Consider the following 21,213-nt stretch of genomic DNA (forward strand, 5'->3'; position numbering starts at 1 on the left):
ATCCTACTACTGAACTACATCCCCAGTTCCCCCAAGGCTTTTGTAAAAGAAAAGTTTAAAAAAAAAAAAACCACCATGCCACTGTGCTCATTCTAGATGGATGCACACTCAAAACAACATGTTGAGTGTGTGTGTGCAGACAGAAAGGGAGGGAGGGTGCACACACCAGGGCTTAGATTCCCACCATTGTGATGATAATGATGTTGGAGTCTTCCAGGCAAGTCCTTGTGAATGTGTTGGAGAGAAGAGGTGTGATTTCTGCGGGCACCATAATCTGATTTTGTTTTAACTGCTCATTTATTTGGGAACACAGCTTTCCTAAGCGCACTAATGTTCCTTTTCCCCTCCACAGTGATATTTTTAAGAACCAGATTGTAGAGCCGTGCGGTGCAGAGCCGTGCGGGTGCACTCAGAGAGACTTCTGAGGAAACAGGCAGCCGGCGTCAGCATCTGCTGCTCCTCTCAAGGGAAGGTGGGAGGGGCAATGAAGTCTAACAAACCTGGGCTTTTTGGACCATATGACTGTAGAGTTCCTTGCCCCGATGGGTTGGGTACTTCCTGGGTCCTGAATCAAGAGGGGTCTCTTTTGCCCCTTGGCACTGCAAGTGACTTCCTGCTCATCCTGCATTGGAAGATGGACAGATGGATAGATAAACAATGGACAGACACAGAGAATAAGCTCCTGCTGGTCAGAACCACTCAGTTAGAAGATATTTGTCACCAACCACATGAAGATCTCTCAATAGCTCTGGTAGAGGCCCCTCAACCAACACCCATTACTGGGAGGGGTCTTCTGTGATAAAATGTCCAGGTTCTTTGTGTCTTGAACAAAGAACTGAGCAAGGCACAAAAAAAGCAGTAACAAAGGGACAGATTTATTAAATGTGAAAGCAGAAACCACATTCTACAGAGCGAGAGTTGCTCAAGCAAGTCTCTCGAGTCACTCATTCTGGGTCCAGGGACTTTTAATACAAAAGGAGAGGGAGTGGGTCCATAAAGGGGTAGACCTTTCTTTGACTAATATAGGTGATTGACATGCATGGATTATATTGCACTATATTTATTGTGCATAAACCATCTCATGATCCTGTGTTACGATTATAATAATCTTTTCCTTAGTGTATGCATGAATCTCAAGGAGAATCCCCCCACTGGGTTTTACTATGCAACTGTGGTTGGATTTATTTGTTTGCCAGAGGGAATTTGTACAGTTTAACGGGCAATCTGACATAGCACAAGGGAGAGCATTTATTTATTTATTTATTTATTATTTTGGTTTTTCAAGATAGGGTCTCTCTATGTAGCTCTAGGTTGTCCTGGAACATAGCCTAACCTAGAACTCAGAGATCAACCTCCCTCTGCCTCTCGTGTGCTGGGATTAAAGGCATGTGCCATCACCACCCCAGCCAATGAGGAAGTCTTTTTCAATGATTGGGTCCTGGGATTAACTTTCCTCTGACTCCTAGTCATGTTCATCTGACCCTTCCTTCCTGCCTCAAGCCCATTCTGGTTGACACTGGCCTTCTCACAGCTCCACCGCCACTGAAATAAATATCTTGAGTTTGTATGCTTGTCGCCTTTGACAGGGAGTCCTCTAAGGTTGCTGGGTTCTTCTGATGTTTCTTTGATTTGATGGTTGGTTGTTTTTGTGACATTGCTTAGGCTGTCCCTGGACACCTGGAAACCTTCCTGTCTCAGCTTCACAAGTGCTAGGATTATGGATGAGGGCCATTATACCTAGCTTCTGTGTTTAAAACCCATTCAGAAAGGCTGCCATAGTCTTCAGTGTTTTAGGCCTTAGAGGGTCTCCCAGGAGCTGTTGAGCAGTTCCCGTTTCTCAGGCAGCCTGAGTGTGAGTGTAGCTAGGTCAGGATCAAGGAGGGATAAGAGAAAGGACAGGTTAAGTGAGGGCCAGCAGGGGAGTGAAAGCAGTTAGAGCCTTACCTCTGCTTGACCCCAGTGAGCCCTGGAGTATAAACTGCAGCCCAGAACTTGCCCCATCTTGAGGGACAGGTCTGGGTTTTTGACTCATCCCACAAAGGTTAGTCAAGGGGGGTGGGGCAGGGGGGAAGGCAGCAGTGGCAGGGGGTGGGTAGGGGGTAGGGGAGCAGGAGGAGGGATGAGAGGGGCATCTGTGGTTGGTATGTAAAATGAATTTAAAAATTTTTAAATAAAAAAACTATAAGAAAAAAGAAAGGTTAGTCAAGGGACTCAATCAGCCTGGAGGTAGAGACCTTAATCAACTTCAGCCAACACCTGGGCAGAGTGTGGGACTCTAAGAACAGTCCTGCTGGGGTCTTGGCTGTAGCTCTTTGCACTGTGCTAGCATTTACCTCCAGAGATGTCCCCACAATACCTGCAAGGATGGAGAGCCTCACTCACCTTAAAACACTGCCCTGTGGTTCAGGAGTGGGGTACATGTCTCCTGTTACAGGAATGGATCTGAGACCAGAGGGCATCCACTAATATTCCCATCCTCTTGCATACTGGGAAAAAAGAAAAAGATTTGGACAGAGACACATGGTTAGTAATAGAAAGGCAGATAGTTTGTTAAGAGAGAAAAAAATTTTAACTTGGAAATGGGTCTGAGCTAGAGAGGTCAAGGCTCCAGAGAGACTGAGAGAGAGCAGGGTCATGTGATTTTTCTATGAGCCGTTTGCATATTATTCACGTTTTCTCAGATGCTGTTTTGTCCAGCCCCTAGTCATAGAACTGTTCTCCAAACAAAGATGCTCCTGTTACCCAGGAAGTCACAAAAGTCAGGGCTCCATGTGGAAAACTGGGACTTCAAATCAAAGGCTCTCCTGGTGTCTCCATCATCACTCAGGAAGTTCCAAGGGATTTAGGCATTCTGTGCCAGGGACTGTGGCTAGAGACCAAATGCAGATGTCTTACTGCGTCACAGTACCATGATGTCACTGTGAGAGAAGATTTTCAGCTCACGGTTTGGGAGAGCACGGTGGGGAAGGCATGCAGAGTTCACAGCGTCTAGAAGCTGCTTGCTATGTGGCTCTGAACTTGGGCTGAAAGCTGCAAAGCTGGACCCCTCCAGTCCCCCCACCCAGAAGCAATCTACCTTCCCTTACAAAGCACTGCATCCTAAGGTTCCATAATGTCCTGAAACACAACCATCAGCTGGGGATGCTGTGTTCAAACACATAAGCCTATAGGGACATTTCACACGCAAACCATAATGGATGGATGTCCTGATGCCTGGGGTGGTCTTGCAACCGTAAGAGCCCCTTAAGGTGAAGAACCACCTTGGCTGTACAGGGAGTCAAGGAGGCTGGGAGCATGACTAGTTTGCTAAGTGCTGCTGCTGGCACTGAGCTGGTCTCTGGGTCAGAATGGGAGTGAGTGTTGGCGTGGCAATTAACAATAGGCAGAGATAGGATCACAGCCATGAATCTCTTCGAAGTAGCTCATTACTTCTGGAGATAAGAAGACGGCAAGCACACTGTAAACTCCCAACCCATGGGCTAGCTGTTCCACTCTGCAGCCTGGGCCACATCTGAGGGCTGAGGTACCTTGGCAGGTTTGGGCATTCTGAAGCACACTTGAGATGTGTGAGCTGCCTTGTTGGTGATGGCCGGTGGAACCTTGTGGCTCTGATGCTCCTCAAGAGACTCCCAGGAAGGAAGAATCAAAGAAGTAAGCATGTGGTTCCCAAGAGTCTGCTTTGATAAGCCATGATTTCCTTTATTGTTTTTGGAAGCAGCCATTCCCTTGGGAAAGTTCCAGAAGTTTGTTGAATTGCAGGTTTGTTCACATGGAGTCACATATTTGACCATTGCTTTGCAAACCTATCTCATGGCTTTCTCTTATCACTGCCTGGTGTGTCCTCCTCTGTCCATATACTAAAGAGCCTGTTTAGTCCTTCTACTCTATGGAAAGACTGAAGTGTGGCAGGCCCTGCCGTCTGCTTGAGGCTTTGGTCACAGGCAGTGTGGGTGACAGGGCCCGGAATTCCAGCTCAGTCTCCAGCCATTCTACAATGGATGCCTCTCAGGACAGAGTTCTCCAGGTCCTATACACTCATAGAGGGAGCAACATTCACCTCTCCAAGGCTTGTTCAAAGTATAAGGACATTGCGGGGACACCAGCATGTGGTCTCATCTCAGAAGTAGTAACACACAAATGTACAAATGTACATGAAAGCAAAATAATGTGGATGTGTGGTAGGTTACATACAGGGCCACTCCCCGAGTTCTCTCTGGGAAGCACCCACCCCCTTGTTTAAAGAGTCTTTCTGTCAATACCATGGCTGTCTCCTAGCTCCATGTGAAAGGAATAGTCCTTATTCATGCAGTTGCTACAATGCCACCAGTACCAGAGGGATTGGTCAGAAGACTGATGAACCACACAACTGGGCTCTAATGGCCTCAAGTGGGCTGGCATCAACATCACAGAAAGATGGACCTGGGGGGCCGGAGAGATGGCTCAGTAGTTAAGATCACTAGATGAACTTCCAGAGGACGCAGGTTCAATTTCCAGTACCCACATGGCAGTTCACAACTGTCTGTAACTCCTGCTCCAGGGACTCTGACACTCTCACACAGGCATACATGCAGACAAAATACCAATGCAAATAAAATACAAATAAATATGTTATTTAAAAAAAAGAAAGAAAGATGGATTGATGGTATTGATACCTAGAACCAACCCTGCCTAAAGAAAGGACTCTGGAACAGACTCCTGGAAGATGCCTAGAAACCTTCCCTTCCCCAATGTATTGTCTGATAAGCTGACCCTGGTTTGCCTGGGGTGTTGGGACATGATGGACGCTGCATCGCCTCTGTTAATAGTGGGATTTGTGGTAGCTCTCATGGCTTCAGTCAATCTTAGAAGGTGTTAGAAACCATAGTTAGCCAGGTGGGTGGTTGCCTCTGCCTCTATGACTGATCCCAATAAAGGTCCTGGACACTTAGGCTTGGGAGAAATGAATGCTGTCTAGACTTCCCTGGCAGAGGAAATGAGACTGTGTTTGATCTCTCTTGAACTCTGTCCTCAAGCCCCAAAGACCTGTCCATGTTATGGTGACCTGGCCTCTCTGTATGTGAAGATAAAACTTGTGTGATTTGTCCCCAAGGTCCTTAACTATTTAACAAGTGACAGTTGTGACTGGTATTCCTGGATCATAAAGATGATTCAATTTTAAGTATCAGGCAGAACGTACTACTTGGAACTCACACAATGATGAGTCCAGGCAGGGGCCACATCATGGACAGTGCAGAACCAAGGCTGCGCCCACATTCCCGGCCTCTAGGTCTCAGAGAAACCTAGCAAAGGGTGGGATGGAGAGTAGAGAAGAAGGATCAAGGGCAGTCAAAGAGCCTGGCCAGGCAGGGTCCAGACCTTCCTTCTCTCCCTCCAGAAGGCATGGGAAGAGGCAGCCCGCAGGGTTAGCACCTGCATGTTATTTTTAGGGAAAGTTTTACACTCAATTATCCATGTTAACTCAACATAATTCATCTTTTGAAAAGAAAACATGCAAAAATTAGACACAGCAGCCTCTGAGCTTTGCTTAGGTCAGGCTGAGCCAACCGAGAACACAGTGTGTGTTCTGGAAGGTGGGATAAGGGAGTCTGCCTTCGGGAGCCAGTGTCCTCTGTGGGGCTGCCGTGGACAAACCTGCTGTGCCAAGGACGGATGCCTGGCACCTTTGCCACTTATTGCTTATTTTTCAGCCCAAGGGATGGAACTGAGAGTTCCTGCATACCAGACAAGTGCTCTGTTACTGAGCCACACCCAGCAGGGCAACCCTTGCTCAGCTGTCCCACTCGGATCCTTAGTCTCCTCAAGAGACTCAGTTTCTCCTGAGGGCAGACTTATGTCCCCTTCCCTCATCATACTGAGACCTCTAAACATCCAAACCACCCAGACGGTGAAGAATTAATGTTAGTTCACAGAGGGTTTTCTTGGGACATTCTGGAGCAAGTGACCCAAACCCAAGTCAAACCATGTTGAGAAAAACAGAGCTTATGTGTCCAGAGTCCAAGGGACCAGATAGGCTGGGACAGGGACCCAAACCAGGTCCAGGAAACCCCAGAAATGGTTCTGGGAAATAAGAATCTCAAGGACCTAGGAGCCCCTGGATGGTAAGGGGCCCTGGGGAGAAAAGAGTCCCAGAAAGACATGTGGTTGAGAAACAGAGGGTCTCCACAGTGAACTAAACAAGTCTCCTCCAAATTATATGTGAAAAACCCCTTGGGGGCAGTGTTGGGGTGTTTTGTGGGGTGACTAGGCTGTGGGGGTTCACCTCATGCCAAGGACTAGTGCTCCTATACACACACTTATGAAACCCCTCATTTCTCCTACTGAGTGAGGACCTAGCAAGAAGTACCATCCACAAAGTAGAAGTGGCCCTCACCGGACATGGAATCTGTCTTGCCCTTGGACTTGCAGTCACTTATAAGCCACCCATCATCTGACCTTGTGTTACAGCCACTAATATGGGCTAAGATAGATTCCTCCTCTCCCACTGTGGGGCATTTTTTGTCTAATGACTGCCACCACAAACAGATATCACTCATGGGAACCAAAGAAGGAAGAGATACCTGAAGGTGGACACCCTTTCCACATATCCTGAGGCAGAAGTGAGCTGGCACACCCCATCAAGAAATGGAGTATTCACTGAGCCAGGGTGAAGGGGATAGAGAATTTCGGGATCCCTGGTAGACACTAATAAGAGTGTTGACTCGGGCTGGAGAGATGGCTCAGCGGTTAAGAGCACTGGCTGTTCTTCCAGAGGTCCTGAGTTCAATTCCCAGCAACCACATGGTGGCTCACAGCCATCTGTAATGAGATCTGGCGCCCTCTTCTGGCATGTAGGCAGAACACTGTATACATAATAAATAAATCTTTAAAAAAAAAAAAAAAAAAAAAAAAAAAAAGAGTGTTGACTCACTGTGTGGATTGGGTTAGTGCCAGTTCATAGCCCAGTCACCCCTTACCTACCTCAAGGCATCCAACAGCTACTGCCACCTGGATGCTAGTTGCCTCTATCCCTGACAGGACTGGTCCTTGGAGCTTCCTACCCTCTTCCCTCCCCCACCCCTGGCCCTCTCACCACCAGCATGGCCTGGAGCTGACAAGGGGATGCTTTCTGCATCCACTCATCCTGGGGCTTTCTCCTAGGAAGCGAAACAAGAGGGATCTGGCCTCCAGGATGGACAGAGGCAAGAGCAGGGTGGGCCCTGAGCCCCCACTGGCCATTCATTCACTTATGTATTCACCCAGGATCTCCCAGGATAGTTGAGGACAGAATACGGGGGCCTCAGGCCTCATCATTGCTCAGCAACACGATCTTAAAAAGTCTTATTAATAAAAAAAAAAAACCCAGAGCCATATATTGGGGTGAATGCTGAAATATCAGAAAAACAGAACAAGCCACAGCCAACCTCACCTCGCCAACTCCTCAGCTGATCTTATTTCCTCAGACTGAAAGCCTCTGAGTTCTCAGCCGAATGGATCTCAGCTGAACTGCTGCGTAGTTCCTGTCCCCTCTCCACCCAGCCATGTCACTTCCTGGGATTAAAGGCATGTGTGCTTTCCAAGCAAAGACATGAGATCTCAAGTGCTGAGATTAAAGGCATGTGCCACCACTTCCTGACTCTGTTCCCATTATGGCTTGAACTCACAAAGATCCAGACTGATCTCTGCCTCCCAAGTGATAGGATTAAGGGTGTGTGCCATCACTGTCTGGCCTCTATGTCTAATCTAGTGGCTTGTTCTGTCCTCTGATCCCCAGATAAGTTTATTAGGATGACAATATATCACCACATTGCTCCTCCGTGTGATCAGCATAGGAGCCCTCAGGCGAGCATCTCCTGTCCACATCCCACCCTAGCCATGCCCTTCCCCATCCCAGCTATATTCCTTCCCAGCCACACCCTCTCTCACCCATGCATGTCCCCAGCCACGCCACAGCAGCTCCAATGGCTTTCTCTTGCTCCCTGTTCTTACCTTAGCATTCCTGCTGGAGACTCCCACTCAGTCGCTGAGCAGAGAGGGGATAAGATGTGGGGCCAAGAGGAAGAGTGTGCTGTGAATGCTTAGTTAAGGGCAATGTCCATCAGCTCCATCATAATTTTTCCTCTGTTGGGGGTTTTGAAATGGTCTCTTGGTGTAGTCCAGCTGGCCTTGATGTCCTGATCCTCCTGCCTCAGCCTCCTGTGCATCGTTCCCAGCTTCAGAGCTTCTTCTTCTTCTTCTTCTTCTTCTTCTTCTTCTTCTTCTTCTTCTTCTTCTTCTTCTTCTTCTTCTTCTTCTTCTTCTTCTTTGTTTTTTGGATTTTTTTTTTTTTGGTTTTTTGAAACAGGGTTTCTCTGTGTAGTTTTGATGCCTGTCCTGGATCTCACTCTGTAGACCAGGCTGGCCTCGAACTCACAGAGCTCCACCTGGCTCTGCCTCCCGAGTGCTGGGATTAAAGGTGTGCGGCTCTTCAAAAGCTTCTTTAGTAGCCTCAATCTGACTTGAGCACGTGCTGGGTACTTACTGGGCGAGAGTTCTACGCCCTGTGCTTTACGAGTGTCTGTTTCCCAACTCTCTGAAACAAACCTCCCACAGATGCACCTGCCACCTTGCAATTCTGCAATCACAGCCCAGAATGGGCCCCCCTGGTCTAGAACCAAGATGTTAGTGAGTCTGGTCCCTTCTGGAAGCCTTATGGGCTCCCATGGTGGTTGCGGGGGGACTTCCACAGCTGTTTTCTCCCTGGTTCTGCCCCTCTCATCCCCACTAGAGATCCTTCCCAATTTGGTGGGTTCCTCTGATCGCCCAGGATAAATTCCTATGTAGACAGTTAAGAAGCAGCTACCTCACAGATCTGCTGGATTTCTGGAGCCCATCATTTTGCTGACAACATGCACTGTCCCAAACTAATAGGACCAGCTCCATGAACACTAGGTATTTGGCACCACCACTTTACAGATGAGGAAACTGAGTCTCGAGTACCTCGACAGACTCAGTGGAGGTAGCCAAGACTGAAGCCACTAGGTCAGATCCTAAACACTTCACCTAACCAAGAAGAGCAGACTTACCCAGGAGGCAGCACCAGGCTGGAGAGAGTTCCCAAGCTCCAGTCAAGGGAAGCAGCTTTCACCCGCACAGTAGAAAAAACTAAGGAAGCTGGATGTGATGGCTCCCGCCTGTAGTTCTAATGCTTGGGAAGCTAAGGCAGTGAGTTCAAGCCACAACTGACTTACATGATGGTTTCAATGGTAGCCTGGGACACAGAAAAAGACCTTGTCTAAAATCAAAATAAACAAAGCAAGAACTTAAGGATCTGCAGATGGCCACAGGGGCTCTTCTCCCTCTCCACTCTGGTTTCTGTTCTGGGCAAAGCCAGTGCTCAGCACCCCTGGGGGAGGGACGTGGGGGTGTGGAGCAAAAAATCTGGCTTTCTAAGCAGGTACCTCAGCAAGCCTATGTCTATGGACCAAGGCCCTAGAAAACCCTGGGCTGGGGGGCTTAGCATGGGATACACATGTGTGCATTCAGGCAGTTCACAGGAAGGCTGGGGTGCTGGCGGGACGGGACACTGAACAAGAGAAACACAGCTGTCACAAGGTCATTGAGTTCAAGGGACGGAGATATCTTTGGGTGCACGAGAAGTCAGAAGGAAGTAAGTCGATCAGTCTTAGGTGCTCCCTTGAGGCAAGCCCTGATCAGGGGTGGGGAAGAGCAGGTCCACACTGCACATGCCAGGCAGACCTTGGGAGACATGTGTTGATGTTGGCAACTGTGGAGCAGAGCCTGGCAGAGACACAGGATTTAAATGGGCCTGTTTCTGGCAGTGAGTGCTGGCTGAACCTCCTCAGGTTTGGACTAGAAGGCTCTGGGGGCTTTAGTCACAGGAAGGATCTCTGGGTGACTTGGGTGGTAGGAGAGCTGAGGACTGTCCTAGTGGGAAGACCAGGGATAGGGTGGCCAGCAGGGAGAGTAGCGGAAGGAGAGACGGGGGTGTGGGGGAGTAAACTATTGGGTCTACAGGATAGGGAGTACCAATACTTTGTGTACAGCACCCCTGCCCCCAGCCATTCCCGACTGCTTGGTCCTGAAAGGCCTCTGAACCACAGCTTTGAAATCGAGATGAGGCAGTCATGCTGACACACCCACCCCGCCCCCAAAGGCTTGATAGCTCATTCCAAGAGGACTTCAGACACAAGGGAGGGTGACTGTTAGGCAAGTGCTTATGATAGCCACAGCAGCACCCTGGGAAAGAGTTCCCTGAGGAAGAGGAAGGGGGTGTGGCACCTCCCTGCCTGGCTTCTCCTGCTGGCCTGCATTCAGATGGTGCTAGTGTTTTGTGAATGCTGCTGTTTTCTCAGAGTGACATTCTGTGTTATTTGAAGAGGGGTACTCATTGTAAGACACCCTCAGCAGCCTTCACAGAGACCACACCATCTGCACTGTACACATGGGGAAAACAGGCTCAGTTCAGTTCAGAAAAAATAAATAAATTTATTTACCTTGTCAGAGCTAATCACCAGGGCAAGGTACAGCTAGGACTCCAGACTTCTTGTGCCCTAATCTCATGACACCCCACGCCCTACCAATAGCCCTCTATATCCCGTGGCCCTGTAGTAGCATGTCGCTTGTAGTCACACAGTGCACTCTCAGCAGCCACCCCACTTCCTCTCCTGTTTCTTCCCCCAGCATACAGCTTGTGACTCCAGAGAACTAGCCAAGGCTGAAGGTTGATCTGGGAATATGAAAGACAAGGGGAACCATTCTATAGCTTAATGGACCTGGACCTTGGGCATCTGCCAGAAACCCCAGAGATGCTGTGAGCATAGCCAGACCACAGGGAGAGGAGGAGGCTACTCCCCACACATGCACATGTGTTGCTCTATTTTTAAGATTTCTTCTTGGAAGGCAGCAGGCCTTGGAACATGTGCAATTTCCAAACTGTGAGATGGAGCAGACAGCTGAACTCTTCAGAGTATCCATGGTGCCTATCCTCATATCTACATGCATTTACATCCCACCTACTCACAGTCTCATAGGACACCAAATAATAATGATAAATATAACCCAGGTAGGGTATACACACCCTCAATGCCAGCACTTGAGAGGCTGAGGCAGCCAGATCCCAAGTACAAGGCCAGCTTCAGCATCTTTGGGAAACTCTGTCTCAAAAATAGAAAATAAGGTCCAGAGAGATTGCTCAGAGGTTAAAGACATGGAAACAGACAAACTGAATTTGATCTGCAGGACCCGAAAACTGAAAAGAGAGAACTAACTCCCACGTGGTGTCCTCTGATCTGAGTGCACACGCACACACTGTGCACACATGTGCCTGCACACACACACACACACACACACACACACACACACACACACACACACTCAAATATATAAATAAAATGTTGGCCAGGAATGGTGATGCACACCTTTGAAACAGAGGCAGATAGATCTCTATGATTTCAAGACCAATATGCTCTACAAATCGAAACTTAGACTACCAAGGCTACACAGTCAGTCCTTGTCTCAAAACAATAACAACAAAAATATAATTAAAAAATTTTAATGACGATAAGTAAATAAATGGACTAGAGATGTAATTCGGTGGTAGAGTGCTTGTTTAGATGTGTGAGGTCCTGAGTTCAATCTGCAGCACCACAAAAATAGAAAAGAAACAAATAAATAAATGTTTGCTGAGTTAAGTGTCTGAGCTTCAGGGGCTTCTTATGAAACAATAACTGGTGCACTATGATTGGAAATGTATTTATCTTTTGAAAAATTTCTCTTCATTTTTAATTATGCACATTTGTGGGTAGGGGTGGGGGTGGGGCATGTGTACATGAGTCATACACCAGTAGAGGCCAGAAAAGGATGTCAGATTCTGTGGAGCTGGAGTTACAGGTGGTTGCAAACCATCTTCTGTGGGTGATGGGAACTAAACTCCAGTCCTCTGCACTTAACAATGAGCCATCGCTTTAGTCCCATATTCAAACTTTTGAATTTATGAAGAAGGCTTCTTGCCCAGCAGTGGTCTAGAGGCCAGAGGAAGGAGGCGTGGACTCTGATGGGTCGATGGGCTGCTTTTACTGGAGCCTGTTGGACACGATGAGCAGGTGGCACAGCTCTCGTCCATCTGAGCTAAGTTGTGCATCTTCTCATGCACTAAGTGCCAGCTGTGTCTGTCTGAGCAGTGTTGGGGGTCGTGCTATCAAACCAAATAAACAGAGATACCAGCTCTTAGGAGGGTGCTTCCTGGGGCCTTTCATTTGGTGGCTCTTTGAACTTGACTTTCACACATAGATAATAGCTAAAAATTCCACATAATAGTGGGACTCAGCCTTGCCCATACCACACAAGGAACCTAGGATACTGAAATCATCTTGTATTCTGTCTGAAAACACAGACCCTGTCAATAGACCTTGGCCCTCGCTGCAGAGGAGATGGGTCAACTTTGATCCTGAAAGTGGGTTCAGATGGGGAGCAGCTGTGGCTCCTCACAGCCCACTCCGGTTTCCTGATCCCAACACAGTAGGAATTAATGCTTCCCAAGCTTTGCTTGCTCATAGATATGTGGGGCTTCAATGTGTCAGTGTGGGACTTGAGCCATTAGGATTATGGCTGGGTCACCCATGGACACAGCTGGATCCAGGCTTGATCTTCGTACAAGGTGCTCAGTGACGTGCTGTTTGGAGAGGGCTCCTGTTAGGAAGCTGGGTTGACGATGCAACTAAAGATTCTGCTGTTGAGTCTTCCTGGCTCAGAGCAGAAGGAATATTCCAGAAGGGTCCAGGAGCATGATCACTGGGTTGCCCCTATGAGGGCTTGCCCCATCCTGTGCATAGCCAAGCCTTCTGGATGGCATTTTCCTAGCTAGTTTTAAGCAAATACCTTGTCATAATATTTGTGCTAAGTTGCCATTTATGATTTTTTTTTAAAAGCTTTGACACTATCGCAAAAGAAAGCTTTGGAGACAAGGCCGGCTTAGCCAAAAGGTCAGGACTAGAAAACCAAACATGAGCTCAAGTTGCCTTTGAGATGGCCTCTCCCAGGTGACTGCAGCTCTTGTTGCCAATGTGGTCATTGGCTATGTCCCTCCTCCGGGGAACCCCCTGAGAGAGGAGGCCAGGTGGCACTACTGGTGATTGGGTCTAGGTGAGACCAAGGATACCACCGGACAGTGAGGTGTGGGCCTGATACAGTCCAGTGTTATTACTTCCTAACCATGTCACAGACCAGCAGGTCCTACCCCACACCCGCTCATTTAGCTGGTGCACAGTGTCTGCCAGAGAACAAATCTAGTCTCATCTGGGGCAGTTTTCAAGCCTGCACAGTCGATGGGCAATCAACCAGAACCCATCAGTGAAGATTTAGGTTTTCCTTCTACAAAGGAAGAAGCCAAGGCTCAGAAAGGCAGAGACACTTGCCCAAATATTAAAGGCCTGTTCAACCCCTACAGCCTCTGAGCTGGCTGTGCAGGTTTCTAGCAAGGAGACACAGTTGTTTCCTTTGAAGACCAAATGCTTAAACACTACTTTTCGTGTGTTAAGATTCTGTAGTGACAAGACCAGCTTTTGTTTGATCAGGTGAGCCCAAAGCAGGTTAAAAGTATAAATCTGAGGGTCTCCCTGCTGGCTGAGCCTGGGTCTCAAGTCAAGTTTGAATCCCTGGTCTGAGTCATGTCTCTCATTACCCAATGACTCCCCACAGCCCACTCAGGTTTCCGAGTTCAAGCACAGCAGATGCAGCCGGCTGGGTCCATGCAGGAATGCAATCCCCAAACCTTCCACCCTGCCCTTGGACTCCACAGGATCTCGTATGAGTTGTCTGGAAGAGGAGTACAGGCCCCCAAGAGGGCCAAGTGGGGAAATAGAGGCAAGGGCTCTGGAGCAAGCAAGATGGCAGCAATCCTGGAAGCTCTTGCCAGGGCCCCTGCCAAGAAGAACAAGATGCGAAGACTTTTGTTCCGTTGGTCCAAGACAGGGCCAGGGTCCCCTGGGAAAAGCTGAACTGGGCTGAGTGCACAGGCTGTAGTGTTTCCTGCAAGGACAGATGCCTCTCTGTGTCACCCAAAAACCTGCCCTGCCCCTCGAAGCCCTACAGGGCCCTAACTCTGAGAGTGACTGCTAGTGACCAAACCCAGGTGACTCCAAGAGGACAGAGAGGCCCATCACACCCGAGGGCAGCTGAGGACCACAGAATTGCCTGGGCCTGGAGAGCTTGGGTCGCTCTGCCTTCTTGCTCTCTGCTTCCCTCACCCAACCCTGCACAGGCTAGAGCTTATGGCACCCTGCAGGCACCCAGAAGGGAGGGGGTCCAGCCTGCTGTACAAAGGCTCTGCCATACCAGGAGGGTGCCGCCTCTTTCTCCGCCTTCCCTGAGTATACCCTCAGTGTCACTGCGGGAGCTGGAGGCGACATGGGGTAGCTTTCTTTTGGGGGTGGGAGAAGTTGGGAAGAGAAGACTATGCTGCCCCAGAGAGGCTGAAAGGAAAGATCCAATATCCCCTTACTCTGCAGCACCCATAAGGAATCCTGATTTTCTGGGGGTGCTCATCCCAGCCCAGGCTGTCCCCGGGAGCAAGCAGGGGCTACCGTCAGCCAGTACCAGGGTGGGGAGGGGACAGTGGCTGGGGCCGCCTCTCTGCCTCTCCAACTCCCTCCTCCACTGAGGGCGCGCCGCGCAGCCGCCAGCTCAGTGAAGGCGCGAGGAGCCCCGCAGGCTCCGGCGCAGCAGGAGGTGTGCGAAGTCGGGGTGCGGGGAGAGCTCGAAGCAGAAGAGGGAGAACGAGGGTGAGCACGCTGAGCAGCCGTGCGTGCGCTCCACTCTGCGCCACAGGATCGTCTGACGAAGCACAAGGCAGCAGGGTCTCTGTCCTGAGGACATTGCTGCCACCCAGGCATTCAGAGAACCAACCACATAGAATCTGAAGGTCGAAGCAGCTCCAGTCTGGGACCGAGGAAGAGCGGAGCCAGAACGCAGATCCCAGACTCTGGGGGAGAAAGGAGAGTGGATCCGGGAGACAGCACATCTCGAGCCCCAGACCTCCCAGGATAGTCAGGATCTCGCGCTTCACCGCTGGACGGCACGCCCCCCTTAGCTTCTGCACTCTCTCCTCTGGGCACCTCCTCACCTGCCCCAGAGGAACTTTCGCCCCGCAGAGGTGCAGGACAAAGCCACGCACCCGGCGCCCACCATGCGCCTCAACAGCTCCGCACCGCAGGGCGCCCCTGGTGAACCCGGCGCCCAGCCCTTCCCTTGGCCGCAATCAGGACTGGAGGCGATGCTCTTGGCGCTCGGCTTGGGCAATGGCTCTGGCAACAGCTCGGAATCCGTCCTGGCAGCGCCCAACAGCGACCTGGACGTGAACACTGATATCTATTCCAAGGTGCTGGTGACCACCGTATACCTGGCGCTCTTTGTGGTGGGCACTGTGGGCAACTCAGTGACAGCCTTCACTCTGGCGCGGAAGAAGTCTCTGCAGAGCTTGCAGAGCACTGTGCATTACCACCTGGGCAGCCTGGCACTGTCCGACTTGCTCATCCTGCTGTTGGCCATGCCCGTGGAGCTGTACAACTTTATCTGGGTGCACCATCCCTGGGCCTTTGGGGATGCCGGCTGCCGTGGCTACTATTTCCTGCGTGATGCCTGCACCTATGCCACAGCCCTCAATGTGGCCAGCCTGAGTGTGGAGCGGTACTTGGCCATCTGCCATCCCTTCAAGGCCAAGACCCTCATGTCCCGCAGCCGCACCAAGAAATTCATCAGTGCCATATGGCTAGCCTCGGGCTTGCTAGCTGTGCCCATGCTCTTCACCATGGGCCTACAGAACCGCAGTGCCGATGGCCAGCACCCTGGTGGCTTAGTGTGCACACCCATTGTGGACACGGCCACAGTCAAGATCGTCATCCAGGTAAGAGTGACTTAAGTGGGGATTGTGTGCTATGCCACATTAGAGAGCATACCACTGTTCCCAGATATCTGACTGTTTCTTTCCACTGGAGCCACACAGAGACCTTAGAGGCCCCAGTGAGTCAAGGCACCACCCGGGGAGACACAGCAGTGTTGCCTTGTGGAAAGAACTGTACCTCAGCAGCACTTTCTTCTCCCTTGTCTCAAAGTAAGCCCAGTGACATCATCCTGAGTACTGACAGAGCTCAGTAAGGCTGCTCCTAGGAGGCAGGGTAGGGGCAGAACACCTCCAGTAGCTCATCCCTTCTTCCTTAACTTTTCACTGGCAGTTGCCTGCCCCACCCAACTTCTTCCCCTCCTGTTGAAGGGGGTTTGAGCCCCAGCAGTGACTTCCCTCTGTCTACTGCAATATGAGGGCACTCTCAGGGGAGGAGGCTGTCATCAGCCTTTCAAGAGGTTACACTGTCTGACCCCCGGGACACCCCCCACCCCAATGCCTTCTGGTTGCCTCTCCTGGACCCAAACCCAGGAGCTGGAGCTGTGACCTTGGACACGTCCCTAGCCGAGTTGTAGTTTACCCATCTGAGAAATGAAATGGTCATAACATTGAAGAGAGAGCTAGGAGAGGGGTTCCCAGGTCCCCAGGGTGCCGAAGCACTTCCAGGCAGTGCCCTTGTTGCTGCTACTGGTAAGGTGTCTGCAGAGCAGTCTGGGGTGCCTGGGTGTGGTGAGGCAAGTAAGATTGAGGAGGGCATCCGCAGGGGAAGCTGGGGCAGAAATAACACTTTAAGCATTGTAGTGCCGACATCCAGATGCTAAAGCGAGAGGCTACAAGTTTGAGGCAAGCCTAGGCTACATAGTGAGACCCTTCCTGGAAAACAAGAAAAAAGAAAAAAAGGAAATAATTATGATTTGAATAATTTCTTGGCCCCAGACCCTGGACAACCATGGAGGTACAGGGAGGGTTCTCCTTCACCTCAGGGTGGGCAAAGAAGGCAGAGAATGAGGAGTCTGGACAGGGGGTCCTGCCACGTTAGAGGGGCCTCCAGGGAAGCCAGCTGTCCCATTTGTCTGTCACTTTCCTCACAAAGCCATGCGGAGCCTCCCACAGCCTCCCAGCAGGATCCCATGGTCACTTTAGAAGCCACATGGTATGTTCAGGTGCCACCCAGAAACTAGCAATGCTGGGTTGGTTGTAATTGGCATTCCGACTCCGGGCAGTATTTAACTCAACAGGTCTTCTCTGAGGTGGGCCATAGGGCCAGAAATACACTTGTGCTACAAGTGTCCCTGTAGGGGGCCCCTCCTGAGATGCCGCTCTTAGCAGGGGTAAGTCAGTACCCAGCTTCTCTATCAAGATCCTGCGCCTTGAGACAAGCACACTTGGTGGGTGTTTGTATTCAATAGGTGCTTTGTGTGGTGAACAGTGGGTAATCGCCATGGCTTCTCACTTCCTTTGAGACTTGTTTCTTCCTTCAAGCTCCCTTCTTTAAACAATTTTGTGGGAAGGGGGACCTGGGGACAGCAGCCTCTCCACCTGTAGGGCCTCAGCAAGAGGCCAGCACAACTCATCCTTATCTTCTGAGGTTCCTGCAGAACCTGTTGGAGCCACAGAACTGGATCCCCATATGACGGGGTGTCTCCTCCCTCCCAAAGCTCTGATGTATGGGACTTGTTATTGCGTGGCAGCTTCGGGGCCCGTTTGACAGCATCCTGGTCATTGTCCATCAGTAATGCTTGTTGAGCACCTGCCCTAGGCCAGCCCCTCTGTAGCTGTCATGGTGTTGGCTGAGAGTTTATGAAGTGCCTGCTGACTACCTTCGTACGAGCCCCTGGAGAACAGGGGTTTCCATTTTTCCTTAGAAGACTCAGCCTCATTCTTGGAGTGACTGATTGCATCATGTTCTTTGTCCATCTGATATTAACAGTTGACCAGGCCTTTCTGGCTGGGAACACAAGCTCTTCTGGGTACTTGATGAGACCATTCCTCCCTCATCCCTCCTGTACCACTATCCACCATCTGAAGATGTGTTTTGTTTCCTGGGGTTGTGGGGTTTGTGGTGCCCACCAGGATGTCTGGGTACCTGAAGCAGATCTGAATGGATAGCTTCTGCTCTACTGAGTCCCCAGTCAGGGCTAGCCATCCCATGTCTCCATCCTGATGGCCATATTTGGAAGTATTGACCTGTTGGCCTCTTTCCATACAGGGACATCTCCCTGCCTTAGCACCTGCTGTGAGGACTGACTACTCTGCACACTTAAAGGATTCCATCTCAGGCACTTGTAAATCAGAATGATTCAAAAATGAGCTGAGAGTTAGGTGGTAAAGCTTCTGAGCAACTGAGAACAGTCACTGTTTGGAGGCCACGTGTTTGGGGTGTAGCAGGATGGGGTGGGGCTGGGCAAGCAGGTGAAGCCTGGTACCCAGCTTCTCTCAAAGGCTTGAGACCTGCCTCTATACCAGTGACAGGAGGAAGAGCTGGGGACTTCATGGTGTCCAAGGGTTCCCCAAGACTGTCACATGTCTCTGCCCAATCCTGAGCCATATGTGGCCCTGATGCCACCCAGGCCAGCTTCCTGCTCTGACCTATAACTGTCCTGCTCCTGCTCCTGCTCCCTGCTCTGACCTGCTCTATAACTGTCTTGTAGTTCTCTGTTGCTGACCTTGAAGCTTGTGTCCCAGACTATAGCTTATATAAGTTCTGTGTCCACATGTCCAGGTACTGGACAGGTTCTGAATATGCGTACATGGGGAAGGAAGGTGAGTCCATGGACTGTATCCATCCTCCCCAATTCCCAACCACTCCGTTATCCTTGAATGCCTCTTTTCCAGTGAAAATGGAAGTATTCCTTTTGTAGTCAGACCCAACTTTAGATGTGGCATCATCGCTGGATAGAGTGCATACTCCCTCCCCAGGGCAGGAGAGGCTACACTCCACACAGGGAGAGGTGGTGCCTACAGCCACCACCTGAAATCTACAGCAGATCAATTGCAAGGTGACATGGGGAGCACCCAGGCTGGTCAGGGATGATTAGGAAAAGAGAAGCACTTTGACTCCACAAAGAAGAAAACTGGTTCCAATAGTTTACAGAAGCACAGTCTGGGGAAAAGGTCACAGGTGTGTGTAGGTGAAGCAATAGTGAACATTGGGTATTAATCTGCAATGTTTCATGATCAAAGTTTGTTGTTCTTTAATTACTGTGTGTATGCTCGCACACACTCAAGTGAAGGTATATGCACATGGAGTTCAGAAAATAGCGTTGAGGAGTCAGCTCTCTCCTTCCACTGTGAGGCCCGGGAGTCACACATAAGTTGTCTGGTTTGCACAGTGGGCACTTTTACCCAACTGAGCAGTCTTGCCATCCTGGTGATTAAAGGTTCTTTTTTTTTTTTTTTTTTGAGACAGGGTTTTGCTATGTTACTCTGGTTGTCCTGGAACTTGCTCTGTAGACCAGGCTGTCCTTAAACTCACTGAGATCCACCTGCCTCTGCCTCCCAAGTGCTGGGATTAAAGGCTTGTGCCACCATGCCCAGTCTGATGATTGGAGTTTATTATTATTATTATTATTATTAACTATTTTACTAATGTGTATGTGAGGTTGTGTGTGGTTGTACCCTGGAGCTGGAGTTACAGGGCTGTGAGCTGCCTGATGTAGGAGTGATTCTTAACCACTGAGCCATCTCTCCAACCCCTGGTCAAAGCTTTTAAAAGCCCAGCAACATGCTATATATTGCTGGACATAGTGGTGCACATCTGTAATCTCAGCTCTCAGGAGACTAAGACCGGGCTATCTAGGAAAATCTGGTCAGAGAGGACCAGAGTGGGGTGGGGTAGAACTTGGTTTATGAAATCTGGTGTTCAGACTGTAACTGAGCATCACGGGAGGGTTCTAAGGCTATGGGGAACAAGGGAGACTGAGATGGTCTCCCAGGAGGAGGTAACCCTCACCTTGAGAGCAGGGTGATCTGTCCTTGTTGCTGGCCTGGCCTAGCAAGGCAGAACATGAAGGATGGAGACATGCAGGCAATTCAGGTGGGGGCCACACTGGGACCTTGCTTCTCAGAAAGCAACAGGGACAGGGTCATATAGTCATGTCAATCCGATGACTTTGAGAGAGCACTTGTCCAATGTATCCATCTGACTGTTGGTGCTTCTGCTGGGGATAAGGGTCAGTGTCTCTGGGAGATGAGCCAAGAGAAGGAAGCTTGCCTTCTCCACAGCAGCTCAGGGGGTATACATGTAGTTCCTGTAATATCCAAGTGCTGGGCTCATAGGCCTTATCCTCAGACTGATAATTTTCTTGAAGACTGTTCATCCTCGAGGCCTTCATCTGCCACCCTGTTGCAGGGTGCCAAGGACAGTGGGGTTGTTCTCTGAGCCTCATGTCATAGTCTCAATATGTTGTACTGGGAGGCAGGGACTCCAGTTGATCAAGTCTGATAATGTGACAGAGATGCTCCCATGATCACAAACAGTGAGGCCCCAGGGCCAGTCTGACATGGAGGACACTGCCATCATATCAGACCATACACCAGGGTTGGAGGTCTGTCTGTTCTACAACCTTGTGTGATTTTCTAGCTGTTTGTGTTTACAGGAAGGAGAGATTCTCAAAGCCTTTGCACACTAAGTTGCTATCAGTCAGTGTTTTATCACAGACACAGAACGCAAAGTCGAACAGGGCTTTGATTGGTTTGGTCAAGTTGAAAGGACCCTCTACCTTCTTAAGCCGGACACCTGTGTCCTTTGGAGGGCACTTAGTCAGTGCCAGGGCCGGTTAGAAGGCAAACCAGACACAGTTAGTGACTTGGCAGATACTCCAGCAGTTTGGGGGGCACCCCAGAGCAGCAGTCTGGAGCTGGGTTCAAATCTCCACTCTATAGTTGAACAGCTACAGGACCCCGGGCACTTTGTTTCCTCGTGTGCCAACGGTGGATGAGTTAGTTCATATTAGACACTTGCAATTGCCAAGGACTAGAATAGCTCTCAATTCACAACATGCAGGATTCCCTCCACTCCACGGAACAACAAAGATACAGCAGATTCATAGGCAGGCAAGGCCTCTTTGTAGAACACAAGACACTATTACTCCTAGGACGCTTTCTTTACCGGAGCCTGAGAGCAGTTCCATCATCCATCTTTGACACCCCACATCACACGACACTAGGTCAGGGAACACAGCCAGCTAGCCAGCATCTATTTACCTCCTTTGAGAGATGCTTGCTGTCTGAGGCAGAGTCCAGGACCAGGTTTCTCCAGCAACTTACTCTGAGGAATCCTGCTCTGAGAATGTGGAGGAGTTAAGATGGGGACACAGCTTAGTAGGTCATCCTTCCAA

At 50.0% G+C, this 21,213-nt stretch overlaps 1 protein-coding gene and 1 long non-coding RNA gene across 2 annotated transcripts in view; one reads left to right on the top strand and one right to left on the bottom strand.

The window, feature by feature from the left end:
• Nucleotides 1–505: 505 nt before the first annotated feature.
• LOC128101686 (uncharacterized) overlaps nucleotides 506–21,213 on the bottom strand; it is a 26,631-nt gene continuing 5,923 nt past the window's right edge. The window contains exons 2-3 of the long non-coding RNA XR_008215165.1: nucleotides 2,383–2,486; nucleotides 506–622 (exon numbers count right to left, since the gene is read on the bottom strand). This is a non-coding gene — a long non-coding RNA (uncharacterized LOC128101686). The remainder of the gene's footprint in view (nucleotides 623–2,382; nucleotides 2,487–21,213) is intronic.
• Nucleotides 14,435–21,213, top strand: part of Ntsr1 (neurotensin receptor 1) — a 44,735-nt gene continuing 37,956 nt past the window's right edge. Inside the window, exon 1 of the mRNA XM_052725001.1 lies at nucleotides 14,435–15,877. Within this exon, the coding sequence (XP_052580961.1) occupies nucleotides 15,161–15,877 (717 nt within the window). The 5' untranslated portion in view covers nucleotides 14,435–15,160. The remainder of the gene's footprint in view (nucleotides 15,878–21,213) is intronic.

The sequence above is a fragment of the Peromyscus californicus genome, unplaced genomic scaffold (assembly GCF_007827085.1).
Source record: "Peromyscus californicus insignis strain IS unplaced genomic scaffold, ASM782708v3 Scaffold_7__1_contigs__length_154581171, whole genome shotgun sequence".
In the NCBI taxonomy this organism is placed as follows: Eukaryota; Metazoa; Chordata; class Mammalia; order Rodentia; family Cricetidae; genus Peromyscus; species Peromyscus californicus.